The following is a 25,413-nucleotide window of genomic DNA, read 5'->3' as shown; positions in this document are numbered from 1 at the left end:
GTCTGTGAATAGCCACACTCGTGCCAATAGCCCTCTTGAAAGAGTTAGTGGTATGCAGTCCACAGTGGATGGTGAACTTGGTAGCATCACAACCATTTTGCATGGCTTGAGGAAGCGTGGGCTGGGCTTCTTCTGAAATCAAGGGCAACAGCTAGGCCATGGAGGCCCCCAAGACATGAGAATAGCAGCCTAAAAAGCAGCTGGCATTCATTGAGCAAAGGAACAAACTTGTAGAAGAGCAAACCCTTTTGTCAGCGGTCTTTATCCTATAGGATTCCCTGTCAGGGCAGTGGAGAGAAGTAGGAAATTAGTTTGGGTTTACTCTGCTGGCGGAAGCCTGTGCCACAAGGCTTCAAGGAGTTGGGGGGGGGGGGGGGGGGGTGGAGGGAGATGAGTTGCCTGGAGCAGGGCTGTGGTGCCTGGTGATATGATGATGAACCAGTAAGAGCCTCATTCAGTGGGAGCAGAGGCTCAGAACTAAATTTGCCAGGCTGCAACACCTGCATCAGAACATTGGTTTTAACCTCCTGAGTGGGAAGGTGAAGATCTAAGACCTCCACTGCCCTCCGCATGACCATAGCAAAGAAGGCACTGTATTCCATGGCAGACTCTGGGGGAGAAGCTAGACCAGTGTCTAGAGAGGTATCAAGACCACTAGTATTTTGGAGATCCTCATGACAGTTTTCTTCTTGGTAAGACTGGTCAATTTTATCCTCAGTGTCATAGTCCCCATTATCAGAATTTAGGCTGAATAACTCATCAAGGACATGAGCCCTCCGGCTGGCAGAGGTACTGTATTGGAATCAGAAGAGTGATAAAGAGGTTGTGACTCAGATAAAGAAGTGTGAGGCTGTGGTCGAGGTAGTATCCGCATCACACAGCATTATGGGTTGGCTACTGTCATCCGGAGTCGGTTGCACCAGCATAGGTAGATTGTGTTCCAGTGTGGCCTGTGGCGCCAGAAAGGAAACCAGTTTCTAAGCCAGTCGGAAGCCTTGAAAAGAGTCTGAGGGCTCAACCTGTGCCGAGGGTGGACACAAACAGAAGACCAGTTGGGAGTAATTTTGGCTCCTTGGGGTCTGCAAGCAAACCAGAGTGAGTCAGTAACATGCCAAAAATGCACAGCATAGATTGTGGAAGTCCTTGATTTGCTGCAGTGTTGCTGACAGGCTTGAAAATTCCAACTGGAGCGGGACGGGGTCAGAATCTACACCAAAGTAGACAGACTTCAGGAGTGCATCCTGGAGGCACGATGACGCCCTTGTGCCTTCTCGGAGACAGAGAGTGGTGGGCCAGGACTGGGTCCCAGGAATGACCTCGGAAGTGGGATCAGGCTCTAACTTTAGTCCTTGACTGATCCCAGCACAGGTTCTTGTGATCCTTTGCCAAGAAGAGTTTGCTTCCTGGTCTTGGAGTAGCCTTGAGATGCATCAGGGTTCAATCACTGATTGCCTTGGAGTCGTGATCTGACCTTAGTCACCGCAGACAAACCACTTGTAGGACAGTCACTGAATTTTTTTTGCAACATTCTCCAAATGATTTGAACCATGTAGATTTAGGAGGTGATATTTTTCCCTTGTACACTGAAGACTTTTAGAAGAGTTTGTGTCTCAATGAGGCGAGGGTTAGATCCAATCAATGTCTGTCAGTGAGATAAAAAAACTATTACATGCATGGCACCAATATAGACCTGTAAATGTCACATCCAGTGCATAAAGATGTTGGCGCAGAGCCGTCGGCATCACCTGCCAGAGCGCAGATGTGTGGCTGAAAAACTTCCAGATCCTGTCTGATGAATGGGGAAATATTCAAATGGTGAGGAAGCTGCAGTTAGAAGTCTCTTTCAGAAAAAGTTCCCACAATATGTTCAACACTGAAATATAACTATCTGTCATGGCTGCCACTTCTAGTCGGGTGATTTCTGTCTATTTGGTACAGAAGTAGTCCTGAACCTGTGATTAAATGCATCACCTCTCTATGCCACCTGCCCACTTGAATTATTTTGTTTCTTGTTCAAGTGTATTCTGCAAGTTCTAGTTTTGCAAGCTGGAGTACTATTAGCTTCAGGTTGGCAGGCTCCAATATCAATGTTACAATTCTGTGGGCTTCAGATCTGTTGGCTCTTGTTCTCTGAACTCCTTCATGCTTCAGCTGTTTATCCCCAGAGTTAGTAAATTCAGTCTGGTAGCCCCAGACTTGGGGATTCACACACAGGAAGAACTGGTCCTACAATCATGGCTGCAATTCAGAAGTGTTTTAACTATGTTTTTTTCTAGTAGTATTGATACTGCTTTATAGACTGTATCCTTCGGTAAGCCATGCTGCTACTAACACAGTCCATGTGGTTACGGAAGGGTTTCTCCTACTTTAGGACTTGTAAAAGTTCCCTCCATCCAGTGTTTGACACATCCAATGGACACTTCCAATGCATTTTTAAGTGCTCACTGTGAAGTACTCTGTGTGCTGAAAACCATTTTCTTTAAAGAGGTCAGTGTAATAGGGAACTTGTAACAGCACTACACTACTTGATCTTAGTGATCGACTATGGATATTGTATTTCACGTTTTATTTAATACATCCAGGATCTTCTCCTTACATGATCTCATAAATTGTTATATGCCACCTCAAATTCCACTTACCTGGTTGTTCTGAGCCAATGCAGGTGTCTCTAAAACATGTAGAATTATCTCTATGATGTGCCCTGTGGTATTGTTTTACCATTTGGTTAATATTAGGTTACAGCACTAAAACCACATAGATAATATTGCAGAAGTAAAATCAAGTGGACTAACACTGACAGTTGTTGCTCAATCAGTGTGGGAGATGACATCAATATTCTATAGCTTTTCCATCTGTAAGAACAAACTACTGATAGTGCAAATCATTTATGCTGCCAGAGAGATAATGCTGCCCCCATCAACCTCCAATATTTTCTACTTTCTAGCCAGATCCATCATTTTCCCAAGAAAAGTGGGAGATATCAGATTTGGTTTTCTTTGATGTGACACCCTGGTCTGCCTGGGGGTGGAGGGGCAACATCGGTTGTTGTTGAATTCATGGAACCATCACTGATGGGAAAACATTTCTCTTGTACAAGCTTGCCTCTTGCACAGGCTTGCCTCTACCAGTTGTGCAGAGTTGTTCTTAGGGCAGGGATGATATTATGACAAAGGTGGTCTTGGAGAGAAGTGGCCAGAGGGCTGGCTGGTCCCAAAACAGAGTAGTCATATACAAAAGACAAGGATCATACAGAGGAGGGGACAACACAACATATTTCAGAATAGCCTTATGGCATTAGTTGGACTAAAGCCAGAGTAGTCTTAACATGTCCTTGGTTTGGAGCTTTTTATAGGATAAAGGGAAACTTAAAGTAAGAGATGGTCCTCAAATGGCAGCAATGGCTCTAGGACGCAAATGATACTAGGTAATGGGTATTTAAAGGGCAGAAATAGTCCCAGGGAATAGGTGGATATAGGGAAGTGATGATGATTGTTGGCCAGGGCATAGGTGGACATAGGGAAGCAATGGTGATAGTTGTCCTTGTGCAAGGATGACTTTAGGAAAAAGTGATTAAGGGCAGGGATCTGTCTACAGCAGCACTGTCCAAAAGACAGATGTGGCAAATGTATTTATAAGACTGTACTGATCATGGGGTAACTGTGAATATGGACACAGATGTGGGTGTATGCATGGTGACCGATACCTGCTCCATGAAGGATAGCAGAGACTCCTTGTTGTTCTCCCACTCTTCCTGTAGCTGGCTCTCGTGGGGGTATTTGTCGCAGCCCAGGTAGATGGAGAGCTCCAGGGCGTTGGTGTGAAGGTAGCTGAAATCGTTCATACCTGGAAAATAGATAAAATGTACCATCTGTGGGTGAGGAACCTTTGCAAAATGAGCCTGGAACTCTTCCATACATATATAACTGATGAGTTATAGGTGCCTGCTGTTAACCGAACCACTCAAACCCTAGAAATAATTAACAATGGAAATTGTGAATTTTCAATGCTTTACAAGCAGCAGGATCAAGAGTGATTTGCATATGGCTGGGTCTAAACTAGGGTGGTATGGTGAGCAAAAAAACGATGGATGAAACCCACATATGTGAAAGAGGATGAATGTTGGCCTTGTTCAGCATTCTGCCCATCATCTGTTCTTTTTGGCGGGGGTGACTATGTCATGCCAACAAAAAGGCACTATATGTGAAGCCCTTTGGTGGATAGTGTCACCCACTCACAATCATGTGAAATTACATATGCAGATCTTAGTCTCACCCAGCTCCACTGGTCAGAGGGCCCCATAGGAATGTTATCCATTAAATGAATAACATAAAATGAATGAGATCAATACCATATTTAAATCCGAAGGAATCCTGAAAAATGTTGGTACTCACTAACCCTGTTTGTAGTCCTGGCTGTTTTGCCTACTCATCTCCATGATCCTAAAAATAGGCAGTGCAATAGTCCACTTTAATTTTGAGACCGTGGAACGTGGGCAATAGCGGTAACGGGGCATATGTTGGCGTGATAATGTAACATGGCACACCTCAGCGGTATGACGAGACTCGTGCCCATGATGTTATGAGGTGGCTTTAGTAGAAGAAAATGAGCTACTGACAAACTGTCACAGCCATCGTCATCTTAGGGAATAAAGTCTCTCGTAACAATTTTAATTCACAACAATATGTTTGGGAAAATTGAGGATGGCATCCTCATGTTATTAGTATCCTGTATCTTGTTAAATTTACAGATTGCATGGGGGCACTATTTATTTGTGAGACTATTATTAATGAATCAATGTTTTAAGAAACACAAGATTCACACACAAATGATGCACGGGGGACATATGTGTAGGATTTCAAATGATATCAAAAAGAGAGGGGGAACTGGAAGACATTGATAAAGGGTATAAATGGGCTAGCCAGTACCCTCTGTATCTTATTAGACAGGATGTTATTAGTTGATTTTTTATATATATTGTTTATATTGGCAGAATTATTGTTAAGTAATTTCACGTAAGTAACCAATTATTCTGTTCATTTAATCTTCAATGGGTAGTCACATAAAGGTGACCCCACTGTCATGTGTGCTGGGGAGAAAGTTTCATACCATTGCTAAACCAGAAAAAGGAGAATTTAATTTCCCAACTGTCAAAGAGTAACCTAAGACTGGGCCAAAGACAGTTACACATTGGCCTATGCTTGACAGGTGTCTGCCTCTCCCCTCTGCCTCACTAGGGCATTCACATTACCTCAAGTGTCTCCAAGTGTGTGTGAGAAGTTAACTTACTTCCAGAAACTGGGCGCCATTTTGCACCATTGACTATGCCCATCCCGTTGGTGAAGTCATCAGCATGGCAGCTACCACGAAATAGCTCAGTCATAGTGAGGTGTGAGGAGGCATAAGAGATGGCCAGCCAGCGGAAGATGGCATGGTCAGGTGTTTCGCCTCCAGTCTGCCCATGTTCCTCTGATTCATCATCGACTCCATCGTCATACTCTTCCTCATCTGACTCCTGTCTCACCATTCTTCTCCGAGGAGCTGGAATTGGGCTCTCGCTTACTGTACGTGCCATGTCATATGGGTAAGATACCAATTTCTCACCCCCGTGGAGATTGGCGCCCAGCACAAAGGGGATTTTTTCCATCCAGGCTATGATGGCACGTGTCTCTACAGCAACCTGAACAGGAAAACGAGAAAAAGTAAATGGCAGTCATTCAAAATATATTTTCTTACTGAAGGTCTTCTCTGTCTTCCTAGCGAGCTGCACCCTGTCCCTTTGTACTCATACCTATGAGTTTCCTACCCCGATTTGTGAGACCTCTTACTCATCATTAGCGAAATCAATGTCTTTACCCTCAACAACTGCAGACGCCTGTACCTGACTGCCTTCCAATTCCAATCCACTTGAACAATGTCTGTTAAACTGGATTCTCAAAACAGATTGGATACTGCTGCTGCACCAACAACGTCCTCATTGTGTACACTTCCCAACTCCTCTTTAAGCTTGCTACCTCAGTTTTCAACACTCATTGAAAACCATGAGCCACAGAGTGGCCATTTGTAAAACAAGTTAGCATTAATTTCATAACTTCCACCAAAAAGCAAAGATAATTCTGATGGAGACTGAAGCTTGGTTTAGTTAAACATACAGGTTGAACACTGTGAGACAATCTTTTGCTCATACAAAACCCTCAAGCAAATAGATACTGCATACTGAAATGTTTTGTCAGTACCCCTACATTCACCTACCCAGATTTAGGTTGAAGGCACATGCTAGTCCTTCAATACCAAAATATATAGCTCACAACTTGCTGTTTAATTAGACGCGCCTCTGGTATCACCCTTTTTCCTAATAACTCCCTTGCCTCATGACCTATCAACTTAGGGGCATATTTATACTCTGTTTGCGCCAGATTTGCGTCATTTTTAATGCAAATTCGGCACAAACTTAATTCCATATTTATATTTTGATGCTAGACCCATCTAGCGTCAAAATATTGGAGTTAAAGTCATTTTTTTACAGTGGAAACCTACCTTGCATCAATGAGATAGAAGCTAGACGTTACCGGGCAAAAAATGACTTTAAGGCCTTAGCGCCTTATTTATCCTACTGTGCAAAAATCACGTACGGGAGGAGGAGGGCCTTAAATAATGGCGCTAAGCCTGTTTAGCACCATTATTTAACACCTGGTCAGGGCAGGCATTCGGGGACCTGTGGGCTCATTTCCATTGTCAGAGACCATGGAAGCAGTCCACAGTTGCCCTTCCCTGCCCCCAGGGACACCCCCATTAACCCCCACCCACACCTGGAGGACACCTAAGGATGGGGGGACCCATCCAAGGTAAGTCCAGGTAAGGTTTTGTTTTTGTTTTTAAAAGTGCCATAGGGGGACCTAACTTGGGCCCCCCTGCATGGCACTGTGCCCAATGGCCATGCCCAGGGGACATAGCCATTGGGCAGGGGGGCATGACTCATGTCTTTACTAAGACAGAAGTCATGTCCATGGGGGTTGTGCATCAAAAAAGGATGCTAGTCAGGTTAGAGTCATTTTTCTGACTCTAACTTGACTAGCACCATTCTTTGACGCACAACCTCCTGTTTCCCCTACGCCTACCCCACCCAGTTAGCGTCATTTATTTTGACGCTAACCAGGACTTACCGCCGGCTAGCATCATTCCTTAAATATGGCACCCGGCTGGCGTCCAGGAATGGCGCTAGCTGGCGGTAACCTTTTTGACGCAAACCTGTGCTAATGCAGGTTTGCGTCAAAAAGTATAAATCAGGTTCTTAGTTTTTTGTCATTTTAGTTATTTTGTTATTGAAATTCCTAGCCACAATGCAAATACAGATTTTGTGATAGAATATTTTCTGTACCCGGGTTAGATGAAGCTCTACATATTCCCATGTAATGGCTGAAATATTTATAAAACCACAGATGCAATCAACATATGTTAGCAAAAACTGCACTTGCCTCACTGTCACCCATCCCCATCTTTCAACATCCCTTCTCCGAAGTTGCTCATGTGTGCAGGATAGATGCTGTTCACAACATTGAGCATAAATGTCCGCCCATTCACATTTGCCACCATGCAGCCTGGATGGAACCCAGAGGACAATGTCTATCTGATCAAGTCTGCCTAAAGACAGCATCCTTGGCAATGATTTACCACATTCAGAATTGGGGCCTATGAGCCCTGAAGATAATGGTCAGACGTACTCCAAGGGTACACTGTGAGATCATGGCTGTTGGAGTGCCTACCAGAGAGATCCAGTAAGGTGCAGAGATAAGTGACCTTCTGTAACGAAACCAGTGTAGCAGATTGTGCAGGCACGTATGGGAAAGGAATCTTAGCTTGATACTTTGGTGGCTACATCTTACCTGGATGATATACCTCTACTCACTGCATGACCTGTGACAAAAGAACTAAGCAGGAAACCCCTTGCATAGCACAGACTAAGTGACCCTTGAGGGTTGTGCTTGAGTACCAATAGATGTCCTGATCTCAAAAGTAAATGTAATGTATAATGGTAAAAGGTTTCCTTGTGTATTGCTTGCTGGGTGTGTCGTGATGTCCAGGGTGGGATAATATTCCCACCTTATGGAGATTTGTATAGCAAAGAACTCTACGCAGTGGGGAATAGATCCTCAAAAAAAGCATATTTTGGGGGGTTATAGTTTTTTCACTTTGTGACGAAAATATTTTTCCCAATGGAGAAACCCTGTCTCCCGACCCCTCCAGCAAATCCGTGGACGATCTTACCCATGCTACTGTGGAAGGGGAGTTACACCAGTCGTGGTTGGAGTAAATGCCTGACCGCTCCAGGATGGATAGGAGAGCAGTTTGAGAATACTGTCAAAAAGCCACGTTTCGGAACATTCACAAACTTTCAAGGGCAACACCACATTGGAACTCCCACTTCTAACGGTGAGGAGAACAACTAGGTCTTCTTGACAGAGACGTCTGCACACCTACATTGGCTCACCCCTGCTAGCAATCTCTTTGTGAATTACTAGCAGACGTAAGGAAGGCAAATTGGGTTGTAAACATATATTTACAACCACACTTACCTTTGTGAATAGGCCCATCTTAGGGGACGCTGAGTAGGAGCACCGGCCTCTGAGTATGGCCCCTGAAATATCAGCAGTGAGAAGGGTTTTTGCACCACTGTGCTCCATCCAGGGGTTACCTTGTGGCCTTAGTGGCCTCAGGGTCCCCTAGCTTCCAGTCTAGGGAAAAGAGAGGAATTCCAGATTGTGATGTCATGAGTGACCTGCATGGAGCTCAGAGAAGACTTTTGAGGTCCAACTTGGCTATCCAGCCCATACATAGCTGCACTTAACCTTGCTTCTCAGAGGAGGGGTAGGACGGTATTCCTGCTGTGATCCTTTCTTTGAAATGTCTTGTTGCAGTGTACTTGCTAACTTCATTTATGGAGCTGTTAGTTCTTCTGTGACTTTTGCTGCAGTATTGGATCCTAACTCAACAGGTGAGATGCGATTTTACGCTCTGTAACTCACGTGAGGCTGTGCCTCTTCCACTGTATGTCCCTTCCCTACGGGGGCCATGTGTAGGTCCCGTAGGGTTGTGGGCTGAAGGGACCCACCCATCTGGAATGGAACACAAAGGGGATAAATGTGTTTTGCTAGTTGAATAAAAAGGCTTTGCCCTGCAGGCATCCAGATGTTAGTTTAGTCTGGTATCCTTACATGCGGGCCAAATAAAAAGACTGGTGGTGCGATAGACGTGGTGTGTGCACCCTTTATTGTTGGGGAGCGTCTCAGGGCACATCACAACATTGGCAATAAGGATGAAATTACCCCATGTGCTACACCCGCACTCCCTGCTTGTCAGATGTGGCACTGTGGACCTGACCCGCCTCCCGGAGGTGCGACCTCACGGTATTGGCTCAGTGCATCGATGTGAGACTGGCGGGCCTGCCTGCTGACTCCTTCTGCCGCATTTGAGCTGCCCATGCAAGCGGCAGCTCATATCAGAGGCTAGGAATTGGTGGCCCCATCTTGCCTGAAACAGCCTTGCCAGCGGCCTATGCGACGGAGGACGCAGATGGTGTACACGAGCCTGGGAAGCATAACTAGCGCTGCTTCAGTTCCCTCCTCAGCCAAAAGGGGCCCAGGGAGACTTTTGTTCTCTGCCCCAGCACTAAAACCTGCCACGAAGGCAGCCCTCGGACTGATGCTATGGCGTATTGTTGGGGGCAGAAGGGGGCTCCCTCGCGATCTGCACGTGTTAGGCATCTCCTCCTTACAGTGGAGGTGTGTGACTGTGGTGGTGCCTCCAGATCCCACTGCGGGGGGCTGTGTGGGCAGCATTATTTGGAGGTCAGGTGAGTGGCTCGCTGGCCCTGCCTTCCTTTACTCAGTGGCCTCACACCCAGGTCCGGCGCAGGCACAAGAGTGTGGCACCCCCAGTACACCACCCCATCTTAACTTCGGCGCTCCAGGGGTGATGGCATCTATACCACCTTTGGAGCCCTTATCAGTGATGGGCCCGCTGCCAACGCAGGATGCAATGTGGAAGACATGGGTCCTTGAGGCCTACTTTCTGGCTGTAGGTATGGCGGATGAGAGAAAGTGGCCATTGCTCCTTCACCTGGGAGGGGTGGATGTGCATAATATCACCAAGACCATCGTGGAAGGTGGGCCACATTGCATATATACAACACTTAAGAATGCCATCAGTGCCAATTTTGAACTGTTTGCAAACCTGAAGTACAAAGGGTTACTAAAGAGTTTACTACACCAAAAACCTGATGATTCTGTAGATGTTTCTACTCCCAGCTGCGAGACCTGGCCAGCACATGCACCCTACCAGATGATGAGGATGAGGTCAGGGTGCAGTTCATACAGGGGTGTGCCTCTTTGAAACTACGGGAGGAGGTCCTGCAGGTGGGCAACATGTTGGTGAAGGACATGATCGCCCTGGGGTGATCCAAAGAGCTGTCCTTAGCTCAAGCGGAGCACATGGACACAGTTTTGCAACAACCAACTTAGACGGAGTCCATCAATGCAGTGAGCAAAGAGCTTCGCAGGCCAAAGTCAGGGATGCCTGCACCCAGGACAACCAGCAGCCCCTGTTGATGATTTGGGGGGCTGTTTCCCCATTAAGGTCACTGCCCAGCAAAGAGGAAAATGTATGGAGCCTGCAAAAAACTGAATCATTTCGTCAAGGTCTGTTGCTCGATTCCCGAAACCTCCCAATTCAGTGACCAAATGGAGTGTGAGCAGCGTCAACACCTGTTCCAAGAGGGCAGAAGGGAGCAATGAGGACGACGATGAACAGGAAACTATTGATGTGGTGCATGTGCTAGAGCTGCAATATTCCTCTGCTCACACCTCCCCCCAGTGTGATGTCAAAGTACTGAAGCACATAGTCACTGCACTAATTGACACAGGGACCTCTATCAATCTCACGGCCACTGACCCATACCATGAACTGCCTACCCCACCTAAGTTGGGCCACACCAAAAAAAAAGCCTACACATTCTGCAACCGACAACCTCTATGTGTCGCAGGTGTCTTTCACACCAATACTGACCACCATTGCACCACCACAAAAGCCAAAATATATGTCTTGCATGAAGGCAGCGGTTTTATGACTAGTTCCCAAACAGCCAAAGAGCTAGGTCTGGTGTGGTTCACTTTTAGCATTGATGCCAGTGAAATTGACAATCTCATATGAGAGTTAGACCCACTGTTCTAGGGCATCAGATGCCTGAAAGGCCAAGCTATCTGATTGCACAATGACAAGTAATTTGAGCTTGTGGCTCTCTGCCATTGACAAGTGGCATTCCACCTCTGCCCTCAGGCAGAACAGTAACTGTGACAACTCAAAAAGAGGGCATTACTGAGAGGGTCACCTGCCCCACCCCCCTGGATCTCTCAAACTGTCATTTAGAATCCAAAACAGCTGGACGCAGTGCAGATCTGCGTTGGCATGGGGTGCTAAACGTGGCCCTCAATCATAAATGCCACCTAACGCCCAGCATAGACAACATCATTGGTGAACTTACAGGGTTACAGTGGTTGTTTAAGATGGATTTGAGGTTAGGGTACCACCAGATTCCCCTCCACCCAGGCTCCCAGCCCGTAACGACATTCGCAACCCATGTTTGGCTTCGGCTGTACGCCAGGTTGAAATTCGGCATCTCGAGTGCTGCTATAGTCTTTCAGAACATTATAGGAGTGGTGCTGATTGGCCTCCCGGGTGTCCTCAATGTGAGTGACAGTATCTTAGTCCATGCACCGACCCTCGATAATCACCTCACACCTACAAGCAGTTTTCCAGAGACTCAGGGACAAAGGCCTAATGCTGCATTGAGAGGAATGTGAATTCCTACCAAAGAGCATTAGCTTCTTTGGTTACCAATTCTCAGGGAAAGCAACAGACTGCACCCGGTGAAACTGAAAGACATTCAGGAAGCTTCTGCCCCCACTTCGGTGTGAGGAGTCAGGAGTTTCCTGGAAATGGTACTGCATTGTGGTTATTTGATGCAGAATCTGTCATACTTCACAGGGCCCCCATGAACTAACAAAAGTATCTAGCCCCTGGGTGTGGGTCAATGAGCACGAGCTAGTTTTCAAGAACACTAAGGAAGCCATGTCTGCCAAAACTACCCTGGCGTATTTTGACCCGACAAAGAAGTCTGAACTGGAGGTGGATGCAAGCCCTACAGGATTGGGAGCTATGCTGTCTCAATAACAGGGCTGAGGAGAATGGGTCCCTGTCGCATATGTGAGCGGGACTTTGATGCCCACGGAGCAGCGACACTCACAAATATATGGGAAGGCCATTGTGATCCAGTGGGGGTGTTGCCATTTCTATGTGTACCCAAATGACCATCCTTTAGTTTTTTGTACAGACCACAAGACTTTGATCCAACTTTTCTAAGGATCAGTGTCAAAACGGCCCCATGGACTGAAAAATGGATCCTGTAGCTGCAGGAGTTCAATCTAATCGTAGAGTACAGACTGGGCAACCTAAACCTAGCGGACTTCCTGTCTTGACATGCCAGGCCGGCCACCTCGACAGAAAAGAGGTAAGTGCAGGACACGGAAGAGTACATTCGCCTGGTGCTGGAGAGGTCCAAGCTGTTGCCCATGTCCCTATTGGATGTCGAGATGGCCATCAAACTAGATGACTGCCTGCAACAAGCCATTGAGGAAGTGCGGTCCAGTGACTGGAAGGTGTTACACTCCAATTTGGCTTGAGGGACGGAAAGTGCCAAAATGGTGCCTCAAGCCTTGTGAGACACGAGCTCTCAGTAACAGCCAAGGGCTGCCTGCTGAGGAGACCATGTCTAGTGTTAACCAGCAGCCTTCAGCAACAAGAAGTTCATTTGGGCTATTGGATGCACCAGGGAATGGTGAAAAAGAAGAGCATACTCCGCAGCTAAGTGCGCTGTCTAAATCCTAGTATGGGGGTGGCAATTAGAGTCAGCACTGCCTATCAAGCGAGCAAACCCCCAGAACTGCCAGCACGTATCATCACAAATCATTGCGTCCACTTCAGCATCTGAGGTGATATCAGAAATGGAAAAGGTCATAACTACTCACGGGCTGATAGGAGAACTCTGAAAGGACAATGGGCCCTTGTTCAACAACTATGAGTGGGCAGAGTACCTTTAGTACTGCAACATCAAGCACACCAGCGTATTACCCCAAGAAGCCCTCAGGCCAATGGAGAGGTGGATAGGTTTGTGTCAACAGTGACCAAAGTTATCCAGATAGTGACAGCAGAAGGCAGAAAGGTGGAGGGTGCCATCTACTCATATCTGCAGGAGTACATTGTGACCCTGCATTCCACTTCAGGAATATCACCCAGCAGGTTATGCCTATGAACACAGTGACATGATTCCCCATCACTGCATGTGGGCGGAGCACCCAGACCCCCCAATCAATCTGATTCTTAGCAGGCCAGCAACAATGAGTATGCCTCAAGGAGAAGAGAAGCAAACCTGTGCCTTGTCCTACAGTGAGGTTTTGTGCTAGTGCGGTATCGACACCCAGGGGGAAAATTCCATTTGAAACATCCCCTTGGATCATCACGACAGTAAAAGGGACCATGATCATCACTAGCCTAGGGGCTGAAACAATCACTCTGAACAGTTCACATTTTAGGAAAGTGCGTGGACTCCAGGCTGTGGTCTGTCTGAGGAAAATCCACTGGATAAAGGCCAGGAAAATGAGGGAGACTCACCTATCAAGGTGACCACCCCTGAACCGGGGACTGTGGACAGCCCAACCCCACCCTAGTCAGGGGTTATAGCACCCTCCCATATCCTGGTACAAAGCCCCCATTCAGGGTCACCCCCACCATGGTTCCATGTCTCCGTCTTTGTCCCATTGAGGAGAGGCGGAGCGATAACAACTCCAAGAAAATCCTGTGCCCTCACAGCAGCTTAACAATCAGACTATTGACTGCCCCTTTAGTTTTGTTTGCTGCTGACAAATATTTGAGTTTTTGTCACTCCTGAAGAAGGTAGGGATGTAGTGTTGGGGGATGAAAGGACCTACCCACATGGAATGGAACATAAAGGGAGGAAATGTGTTTTGCTAGTTGAGTAACAATGTTTTGCCCCACGGGTGTCAAGGCGTTAGTTTAGTCTGGCGTCTCTATGTTCATGGCCAAATAAAAAGGCCAGCAGCTTGTTACGTGTGGTTATTTGTAATACCCCACTACTGGTTAGTGTGTGTCCTTTATCATTAGGGAGCATCTTGGGGCACATCACGACAGGTCCTTTGATGAGAGGGAAAAGAGGGCTTTTAGGCTCTGCTCCTGAATCTTCCATTGAGGTCTTAGCAATGGAATACATCATGCCCCAGGGCTGAGTGAACATAAAGAGACAATATTTGGACAGGCCCCAAGAAACAGAAGGTGAATCCTTGCTCCATAGGTTGGAAGTGAGGCCCATCACCAGGTACTAGACTAAAGCCTTCTCCACTGAGTGGGTGGACAGTAGCTTGATCCTATAGAGTGATATACAACAATGTTGTAAGCTTAAGTTCAGTTGCACTATCCCATTGTTGGGTGTTCATGCCTTTTTTTTTATATCTCTTTATGTATGGCCATGAGAAGGTTGTCCACACAACCTGGATAGACATTATGGTGTAGGGTGCCTCATAAAATGTATCTGTGTAAAGTCTGGAGTTACCTCTTTAGGGGTGAGGGTCTCAGGTAAAGAGTGATACCACCAATGGATACGGTTAGTGATGAAATAGAGTCTGAGTCTGTCATATTTTATGGAAGGTCTATGTTCTATGTTCTGTGGCCTTATTGATGGATCCTTTGAGTGGATAAAGCTCACCTATTGTGTGTTATCTTTAGTTAGCTGTTGCACACTACCATATGCATTTATTTAAAGAAACACCTTGCTTCCTGATCGAAGCTACCATTGGTGTGCAAGCACCTCCTCACACAAAATCAGTATAAAGTTCAAGAGTCCGATTGCTTGGTCTTGTGAGCCCATTTGCAGCCCACTTCAAGACTGCCATCTTTTCTCCAAAGATTAACTTTCTGATTTCCCAAGGCTTTCATGTCTCTATCTCTCTCATAGTCAGTGTGTGGATTGAGGCAGAGCATATCTTTATTTCACATCACTTTCTTTCCTCTAGGTCATCAGACAAGATAAAATGATGGTCATGAGTCCATCTGTATTCCCTCCTCTCTTTTACACCTACATCCTCCCAGCACACGTCAACAATCCAAAATAAAACAAGTGCATTACTGATTGTCCTTTTATGTGTAGCAATTACAGAAAGTGGTGCTGCATTTTCAACTTGACAATTTAATTCCTCGATATTGGTGGTATCTATGGAAAATGTATTTTTTTAATTTGTATTAGATCACATTTTTTGTTCGTTTGGATATTTTACATAAAGCCAAAATGATCACATACCGTTGTATTATCTTCCAAGAAGTTGTCAGGAATGGGAATATGATGGTTGGGTACAGTGCGGGGTACCATCTTCCGCTCCTCTGATCCCCATAGGATAGTGTTGAGGTCGGGAAAGTTTTCAAAGATGTCATAGCCTTCCTCAGTCCAGTGGCCAAGGGCCCAGTGGCCCAGTTCTGAGCCCTACAAAGAAGCAACAGATACAACAGTAGCATTAAAATGTCTAAGGAAGACCAGCAGTGCTTTGTAAGGGAATGCTTATACCCTACATTGACTGTACCCTAGTCCTGCCATCCTTTCAGAGACCCCAGCTTATTAGCATACACACCTGCATCGCACCTTTATTCCAATAAAACGCTGCTCTGAGCATGCACAAAAAAGTGGTCTGCAAAAGTTCACAACTGCAGCAGTGCACAAAGGCAGATCTACTTACCACTTGGCTGGCCAGCTCATAGCCATCAGGATTTAGCGAGGGTACTAGATGGATGCGAGTCTCAAGCACGAGGTTCCTTACTCGAGGGTTGCCATCCTTATACTCTCGGCAGAGAAACTGCATCAGCAGCAGCAGCAGCTCCCGCCCCAGGACCTGGTTGCCATGTATACCAGCCGTGTAGCGAAACTCTGGCTCGCCTGAAGAGACAAGGGTGTTATGGTTGACATAAGTCTCCCAAGGTGAGATTACCTATTTTCTTTACATTGCCAGCCCACAACATCTATAGATAGCATTGGACACTACTTGTTATGGTTAAAAAAGGGCTGCCTGTTTGGAAAGGTCGAAGCAATTTTTAATCTAAATCTGTGTAAACTACCCTATGGGCTGACATTTTTGGTGCATTAGCAAGAAGATTCTTAGGAGTATCAATCTACACTTATTTTGTAAGAAATCACTGTACTATTTTTCACGGGATGTTCTTTCAACCAGAAATACACTTTGTGGTTGAAACATAGACCGAAGAAGCTACTTCCTCCTTGTAATATCAATTCTTAGAATTGTCTTTGGTAGCTCCACACAGTTTCTTGCCGAACTCCAGAGTCGGACAAAGACAAATTCTTACGTTTATGAATTTAATTACTAGTAAGTAAAATTATCCTCTACAGTGTAAGATCTTCATTGATAGTCATAAATATGACTGGGATTCCATTTTTAGTTACATAACATGTTGAAAAAAGACACTGCTTGCACTTTCCACACATATGCTTTTCCTACCTGTCTCGTGATCACCAGGATTATCCGATATCTCCATGGCATAAATTTTCAGGCCCTTCGAGCTCTTGCCAACGTTGTAGATGCGCGTAATGGTCGGACACTCCTCATTCACTACTTTCATCAGCTGTGGGTGGCAACAAAAAGGGTACTTTAGAGCTTAGAAAAGAATTGAGCTCCCTGTAACCTGAAAAAAAGCTGTGAGGTGTGTGTAGTTAGAAACTGTGCAGAGAGCCATCTGTTACCCTCATTTGCGTGCATAATTTGTGTCACTGTAGGCTTTGATTTCGGCCCGGCACTCCTTACCTGCATGGCCTGCATTACTATAACTCTACAAGTAACTCATTCTTATGACTTGTGTCTGTATGACTTGTGTTACTGCAGACTGAAGGGAGAACCCCACAGAAACTGTGCCACCTGTGCTTCTATTGGCTCTGATCCAAATGATAGTGGTTTCTGGGACCAACCTACCTGCCTCATGTCTTTATAGTTGTGATGCTTGAAGTCCAAATTGTCGTTTGATGTTATCACATCATTCTGGCTGTAATAACTAACAATATCTGCAGTAAAGGGACAGAAATGAAAACAATTTAACACAAGGACCTCATAGAATGTATACAGGAAGGGACAGGAGTGAAAAGCCCAACTCTTGACTGTGGGTCTAGAGAAAGAGATTTGCATCTACCCCGCATGGCGCATACAACATCTCAATCCATCATAGGTTTATGGTGAACTCGAATGGTTTCATTGTGTGTTTGCACCACTTACATACAGCACAGCAAAACTGAAAGGTCTTTACCTGCTCGCATGACAGGTGCTATTTCTAGTCGTCTCAACGGCACTCATTTTATCAACCTTGGAAGAATGAGGAGTTAAACTATTGGGTACTAGGTTAAACGATTCTCTACATTGGGTGAACGCAACCTACTGAGTAGTCCTGTTTTTATTTCAGCATTTCTGTAGGGACAACACTATCTAAATGGCTGTGAAGGTGATGAGGAGGTTCCTTGTTTCCAAGATGACCTCTCGAGGAGAATGTTTTTTTTAACTAATTGGCATAAAGGAGAAGACTGTAATTACTGATGACGATTATATTGGTCTTATCGCTCTCACACCCTACTCATGGACTTGCACCTTCGCTCATAGAGCTGGGTATTATGTTTAACACATGCGTATCATCAAACTCCCAATCAATGCTCTTGAAGAATATTCCTAACCATTTTACGTAGTATATATCTTGATTAATTAAAATATTCAGTTTTTTCTTGAAACCAGCAAATCTTTAAAAAAATTATTTCTTGGCAAAAAGTGCACACTCAAGAGTGCCTGCCTGCGCCTTGATTTTGGAGTGAAAGGCTACAATGGTGGGCAGAGAGGAGAATGTGCATTGTGATGGATACATTGTATTGTACTGCAACACTTATATAGCGCTTACTAGCCCCATGTGGAGTGAGGCATCTCTTTACTCCACTGGCTCCATGCCACACTGTGTATAGTATTCAGAAGAGTGTTGGCTTACTTTTTGATCCTATGAGAGGAATGTTGTTAAGCTGTGCATGATGACCACTGACGTGTTTAGCATGTTATGTAATGCAGCATTTAGCACTGTGATTGATAAAAAGATGTGAACATCTGAAAAGGCAATTTAGCATTTCCTAATGGAACAAAATTGCGATTCAGTCAGTTAAGAAATGCTAAATCCTTTCGGCCCTATATTTTTTATCCACTCTATGTGTTACCATCCTGGCTTTGACTGACTCCTTGAATATGTCTGTGGCTGATTTCTCAACTTCAGCAACCCTTTGAGCTTGGGCAAAAACTGAACTGTCTGCTCCGATTGAGATAAGATCCCAGCAAGGATATTGATGTCCTCATTGAGGATGTGCATATCCACATTGTGGAAAGTGGCAGCCTTTTGAATGACCTAATGGTAGGGGGTTGTGCCATCTGGGGGTAACAACCTAGCTGGATCCCCCGGGGGATCAACATCATAGTCGGCCCACGGGACATCAGTGGGCACAGGATCAAATGGTGTGTCCTCGGGTCACCTGGATGAAAGGTCTGGCCTGTACACATGGCAAATGAGGGAACCTTCAGGTGAATATGAAAGCTGTGATAGATGAGAAGGTGCTGGAAGGGAAAGCAGTGTAGAAGGAGGCCCAGGCAAGATAAGGCAGTGTCCTTGTCCTTGCACTTCTAGTGTTTTGGCATCGGGAGAGGCTCTAGGACAAGTCCCTCCTCAAATGTGGGCTTTCACTTGTAAAGCAAAGCCTTTAATAGCTTTGGAGGTACCGTTGTGGAAATTTCACTGGTGTGGGGATGGATGAAGATGCATTTTTGTCTTGCGTTCAATTACTCTTGGAGGCGTTGAAGGAGAGTTTGCTCGGATTCATTGAAGACCGGAGCCACGGGCATCTTTGGCTTCAATGGCTTGGAGGCCAGTGCATGCTTCGGATCTGAAGTTGTCTCCCACACCAATGTCTTTGGCACTGATGCACAGAGGGTGTTGCTTTGGGATACAAAAGTGCTTTGGAAAGCGATGGTGTCTACGATGCTGATGGTGGCTTTGAAGCAGAGGCTGGCTTTGGCCTCTGATGTGCTTTTGTGACTAACGAGGTAACACCTGTAACCAGGGTAGCATCAGCCTTTTGGGAAGCTTGATGTGTGGTTCAACTTCAGCAATAATTACTCTCTGTGCAGAGGTCTTCATTCAAGGTCCAGAAGGTTTGGAGTCCCTAGGCGCCTGGAGGTCTTTGTGCTTGAAGTTGGAGACAGGGGAGAAGATGGCTTCTAGGCTAGGTTATTGTTGGTAGCTCTGAAGTCCTGAGGGCCAGCCTTTTTGCCTCTTCAATGTCAAAGAAAGGCTGCTACCACAGATGTCTGGGGTGTCGTTGGAAGACTACCTCTGCATCTTGTGGTGTGCCCACCGAAGAGGCTTCTTCGAATGGGAGGTCAGGCAGTCCTCGCACATGGTGTAGTTGTGGTCAGGAGACAGACAGAGGCTACACACCTAGTGGCGATCGTCTAGGGGAACTTCGTGTAGCATAAAAGACAGTTTCTAAGGGCATCTGTTCCATCACCCTGTGTAAATTCTCTGCCAAAAAAAACATTGAGGTCACTGAGGATAAGGGTGCGATGCCCAAGGCCCAGCAATGCCTTGAGTTCATGCAGACCCTTTCTAGAAGGTAATAGTTGGAGGAAAGGCAATGAAGGTATTTTTCTAAATGTCTGAGTCAAAGAATAGACGGCTGGGCCGAAATAGAAGCTTGGAAATGCACAGAGCTGTGATCTCTGGCCGTGCACGTCCAAAGTCGAAAGCAGGAAAAATTAAGGGCCATATTTATACTTTTTGACGCACAACTGCGCCAACGCAGTTGTGCGGCAAAAATTTTAACGCCGGCTAACGCCATTCCAAAGCGCCATGCGGGCGCCTTATTTATTGAATGACGTTAGCCGGCGCAGCTGACTGGTGTGCGTCAAAAAAAATGACTCACACCAGGCGGCGCCGGCGTAAGGGGAAAAAGGAGCTTGGGCGTCAAAAAATGGGGCAAGTCAGGCTGAGGCAAAATTTTAGCCTCGACCCGATTTGCGCAATTTTTTTTGACGCCCAACCCCCATTGAAATTACTCCTGTCTTAGCAAAGACAGGAGTCATGTCCCCTTGCCCAATGGCCATGCCCAGGGGACTTATGTCCCCTGGGCATGGTCATTGGGCATAGTGGCAAATCAGGCCCCCCATGCCACAAAAAAATTACGAATAAAATACTTACCCCAACTTACCTCTACTTCCCTGGGATGGGTCCCTCCATCCTTGGGCGTCCTCCTGGGGTGGGCAAGGGTGGCAGGGGGTGTCCCTGGGGGCATGGGAGGGCACCTCTGGGCTCCTTCCGAGCCCACAGGTCCCTTAACGCCTGCCCTGACCAGGCGTTAAAAAATGACGCAAAAGTGGCTGGGCGTCATTTTTTAAGGTCCGCCCACTCCTGTGCGTCATTTTTGCACGTGAGTTTAAATAAGGCGCACAAGCCTTAGAGTAATTTTTAGAAGGTAACGCCTACCTTGCATATAATTAACGCAAGGTAGGTGTCCACGCTAAAAAATGACGCAAACGCCAAGATCTTTGGCGCTAGACGGGTCTAACGCCAAAGTATAAATATGGAGTTAGCTTTGCGTCGGATTTGCGTAAAAAAAAACGACGCAAATCCGGCACAAACAGAGTATAAATATGCCCCTAAATCTAGCATGGAGCAGTTGCCCAGGCGCTGGATAGCTAAGGAAAGAGCCACTATATACCTTGTGAGTTGAAAGACCACTTAGAACTGCGGTCTTCAAAGCTGGGGGACGTCCTCAAGTGATCCCAGACAGGGCACCACGCTCTGGCTAAAAGAAGAATTATGCTAATAACAGTGCTTTGTTTTAAGGTAAAAGAGTGAGCAGCAGTAAAGTGCTCTGTAATGGGCCATCACTGACATGTTTTGTCATTTATATCCAAGTTAGGAGTAAGAGTCAAAAGGGAAGGGGCTCCAAATACTCTTCAAAATCCACAGGCCTACTTCTAATAATCATACTGTGGATACATGTACATGTTAGTAAGGCCTGCCTGAACAGAATAGTATGTTTGGCATCATGTATTTTACTGCAACGTTTAACAAAACGTAACTGCAATGTTTAAATAAGTGCAGACATATTTAAAGATTGCCATTTTAATAGAATAATTGTGAACAATTCGGAGGGGGGCACCGTGATTTTTTTTTCACTGGTGGGACACATTAAAATGTTAGAAGACCACTGTTTTAGAACAACATGCAAACATCAGAACCCACCACTAGATGTCAGGATTATGCAGAGCATTCGTATCTACAGCAACACACGCTACAATCATTGTACGTTCACTATCGCAGGACAACGGTTATCAGCATTGACAGTTCTTGTTGGGGTTCATTAATGTAGCAGGAGCAAATATATGCACCTCTGTAAAAACGTCTTAAGAAAATAAAATGCTTTTGTAACTCAATTTATCCCTTGGCTACCTTGTAAAAGCATACTGTATCTGGTGGGTGGTGTGACAGTATCCAGCTTGTTTGCCTTTGACGTCCAACCCTGTTGGCAGCCAGGAATTAAGTCTGGCAACATAAAAACTAATGGGCACTAAATTGAGCCATTTTAAGGTGGACTATGAGGTGAACATGGGGCTTGGGTATGCACCTTAAGTTCTACTGCCACCCTGTAAGCCACAGGCTGCTAAGTGGTGGGGGCAGAGCCCACTCTGAACACGTGCCAGCATGATTGCTGAACTTTTACAGTGTGTCCCATTGTCTACATAATACTGGACTGGAACCTAGTCCCACAATAAAATTCGTTTGGGGAACTAAAATCCATTCGGCATCCACTGAATTCCAGCAAAGAATCTATTTTATGTACACACAGGTAATGACGAAGCACAGCATATGATTATATAGAGTCATAAAATGGCTCCCTGACCACCGGCAAAATGAGTGCATATTGTTCAAAGACATCTGGATACAGACACAGACACCTAACTCTTGACTGAGGATCACGAGATAGGCTTCTAATGTAACTCCGGGAATGCAAACTTTCCAGGTGTTGGAAGGCGAGTGCCTCTTCTGATGAAGACGGTGGGGGGAAGGCCCTATCGTGAGAAGAACATGCATTCTTTGGATTCTGCTAGTCCAATAACCTTCCATTATACTCTAGGGCCACATCCTAGGGTCTGTACTTAATAATGCCATTAACCACCGAGAAAGTGTCAGTGAAAGAAGAGGCCCTACACCTACACAGATTTCTGATTGGGAACAACGATCCGGCAAGGCGTGGACCAAGTTCAACTGAAACAGGAATATCTAGGCAATATTATTAGTACCTGGGAGACTAACGTACTGGGGTGAAGATCTCAACAAAGTAGCGAGTGAAAGCCAAGACCTCAATCAGAGATTACTAGGGTCTTGGGACCTCCCGCAAGGGACTGCTGCAAGTGTCACCAGTGGGGTAAGTGCAGGAGGTAAACACTCAAAGGGTGGTTACTGAAGGAGTCGAGAGTTTAATACACAGTTACTGAAGAAGCCAATTACTCATGCAGAAGACACTCAGGAATTCAAGGACTCGATGCCGTGGTAAGGGTGGCAGTTAAGAACTCAGGAGGGTGGTTAGTGCAGACAGATGAAGTCCGTCTTGCCATCAGTTTCTAGTTCTGCAGAAAGACAAAATAAGGTCAGAGAGACTGAACCCCTAGTTTGAGTAGATTAGAGGGGGGCCGGTGTAGGTGACTCAAAAATCCGGTATTGTTTGGACACAGTACATGGTACATTAGGTGCATCAACAGTAGCGGCTCGCGGGCCACGAAAGGTGCGGGGGTGGGGAGGTGCGGGGGGAGAGGGAATAAACATTTTATTTAATTAAAAAGAAAAATCACTTACCTCTTCCGCCGCTCCTCTGTCCCTCGCCACTCCTTGCTGCAGGCACAGGCTCCCAGCCTGCCCTGCGCCAATCCTGATGCTGCTCAGAGCAGCGTTAGGATTGGCTGGGAGCGCCAGGGAGGGTGCGCACAGGCAGACGGGGAGCCTACAGCACATGTGTGTTTGGCCGGCCAGAGACGGCCGGCCAAACACACATGTGCTGTGAAGGGGGAGTGCTGAGCACTCCCCCTTATCGCACGTCACCCTGTGGCCTCGCACCTTTCAAAGAAAATGATAATAAACATAGGGGCATATTTATACTTGTTTTGCCCCAAATTTGCGTCATTTATTTACGCAAATTCAGTGCAAAACCAACTCCATATTAATACTTTGGCGCTAGACCCGTCTAGCACCAAATTTATGAAGTTAAATTAATTCTTTGGACGTGGAACCTACTTTGTGTCAATGAGATGCAAAGTAGGCGTTCCTATTAAAAAAATAACTCTATGGCCTTAGCACCATATTTATCCCCGTGCTAAAATAATGTACTGGGGGGAGGAGGGGTCAAATAATGGTGCAAAGCTTGCTTTGCACCATTATTTAACACCTGAGTCAGGGCAAGTGTTAGGGAACCTGTGGGCCTATTTCTGTGGTGGAACACCATGGAATAACCCACAGGTGCCCTCCCCAGGCCCCAGGGACACCCCTACCCACACCATAGGGACAGCGGAGGATGGGGAGCCCATCCCAGATAAGTATAGGCAAGTACAGGTAAGTATTTTTCTTTTAACGTGCCATTGGGGGCCCTGAAGTGGCCCCCTGTGCTGGTCTTTGGGGTGGTGGGCATGACTCCTGTCTTTTCTAAGACAGGAGTCATGTGGTATGGATGGTTTTGCGTCAGAAAATAACGCTAGGCTGGTTAGAGTAATTTTTGTTTTACTCTAACCTGGCTAACGTCATTGTTTGGTGCAAACCCCCCTTCTTCCATACCACCAGCCCCACCCGGCTAACGTCACTTGTTTTGACGCTAGCCTACCCTTTGCACCAGCTTGCACCATTCCATAAATATGGTGCCCGGCTGGTGCACAGAAATGGTGCAAGCCGGTGCTAAACTTTTTGGTGCAAAACTGCGTTGGTGCAGTTTTGCACCAAAAAGTTTAAATCAGGGCCATAGTTTATTATTGTTTTTTAAAAAGGTTTTGCGGCTGCCGCTGCTGGCCAGGTGGCAACGCTCTTCCGCCCAAACGGCAGAACCGCCACAGTGCATTAACCCATAGAAGCTTTCCACCCCACTTCCTGGTTGTTCTTACTTGAGACGGGGCAGCCCAACACCTCGAGGCGCAGGCAGAGGCTTCCATTCCAACTCTGCGGGTAAATCCGGATAAAACGAGCAACCACAGGTTCCGGGAACTCACTCTTCACAGGTGTGTCCTTGTCCACATTTCCGTAGAAGAGCTGGAATGTATTTATAATATTAATAACATAATTAATAATAATTCATCGTTTATATCTATCTATGCCGTTTTTCAACACTGAAACATTTTGCCTATTGTCTATCTGTAAGCACTTGTTTATAGGGGCTCGAATGGAAGATTGGGTTGGCCCAGTCAGGAGTCAGACCAGTAACTCTCGTTTTGCAGCCTGAGAGGTCTCCTGGGTGGGCTCATCACTCTCTGATGAACTATGAGACCTCTCCATTGCTTTTCTTTGCCACTGACATTTATTGTATTTTAATTAGCAAGTATCATAACCATACTGTATTTCTATTTCTATTAGAATGTTTTATAAGCAATACTGGTGATATTCATTTAATGTGGAGCTATCTTTTTATTTATTTGTGTATTTATTTTAGAGGTTTTCATTAGTGCAGAATCAGGAAGAGGGACATTGCAGCGCTTTGCGGTTAGCATTTTAAACACATATCCCGGTTATACATGACATAACATTTATAACGTAGTACATTGTCTTTCACAGTCACACAGATGACAAACCAGAAAAGAGATGGTTACATCAGCCAGGCACTACAGTGAAATGAGTAATATAAGCTACATAAGAGGCTTTTGATAGTAAAATAGAAAGAGAATCATGGAAAACATTTTCAGGAGTGGGTTTCTGAGATTCAATATCATCTAAAACTAATGATTTCCTCTTAAAAACAATTACTTACCGTGTAGTACAATAAAGTAGAATCTTGTCATGTTGATAAACAGAGTAAACAGAAGGGGGAGTGGCTCCTAAGGAAGGTTATTGGCAGTGTTAAGCAAAATTAGCATCCAGCAGTAGTTAAGGCCAGCAGTAATGGGAGGTGTGATAGAAAGTGAAGGCAATGTAGTTGTCAGTTAGTCGTGTAGGAATAATGGGTAGAGAGGGGTAGAAGAATGGGTA

At 45.7% G+C, this 25,413-nt stretch overlaps 1 protein-coding gene across 2 annotated transcripts in view; it reads right to left on the bottom strand.

The window, feature by feature from the left end:
• AEBP1 (AE binding protein 1) overlaps window positions 1-25,413 on the bottom strand; it is a 230,595-nt gene that overhangs the window by 22,173 nt on the left and 183,009 nt on the right. For both annotated transcript variants that reach the window (XM_069214248.1, XM_069214249.1), the window contains 7 exons: window positions 24,339-24,483; window positions 17,091-17,179; window positions 16,623-16,746; window positions 15,849-16,045; window positions 15,419-15,598; window positions 5,287-5,677; window positions 3,704-3,843 (listed from right to left, as the gene is read on the bottom strand). In XM_069214248.1, the coding sequence (XP_069070349.1) occupies window positions 3,704-3,843; window positions 5,287-5,677; window positions 15,419-15,598; window positions 15,849-16,045; window positions 16,623-16,746; window positions 17,091-17,179; window positions 24,339-24,483 (1,266 nt within the window). The remainder of the gene's footprint in view (window positions 1-3,703; window positions 3,844-5,286; window positions 5,678-15,418; window positions 15,599-15,848; window positions 16,046-16,622; window positions 16,747-17,090; window positions 17,180-24,338; window positions 24,484-25,413) is intronic.

Source organism: Pleurodeles waltl, chromosome 11 (assembly GCF_031143425.1).
Source record: "Pleurodeles waltl isolate 20211129_DDA chromosome 11, aPleWal1.hap1.20221129, whole genome shotgun sequence".
Lineage (NCBI taxonomy): Eukaryota > Metazoa > Chordata > Amphibia > Caudata > Salamandridae > Pleurodeles > Pleurodeles waltl.
Note: the sequence above shows the minus strand (reverse complement) of the source record. Positions and strands in the feature narration are given on the sequence as shown.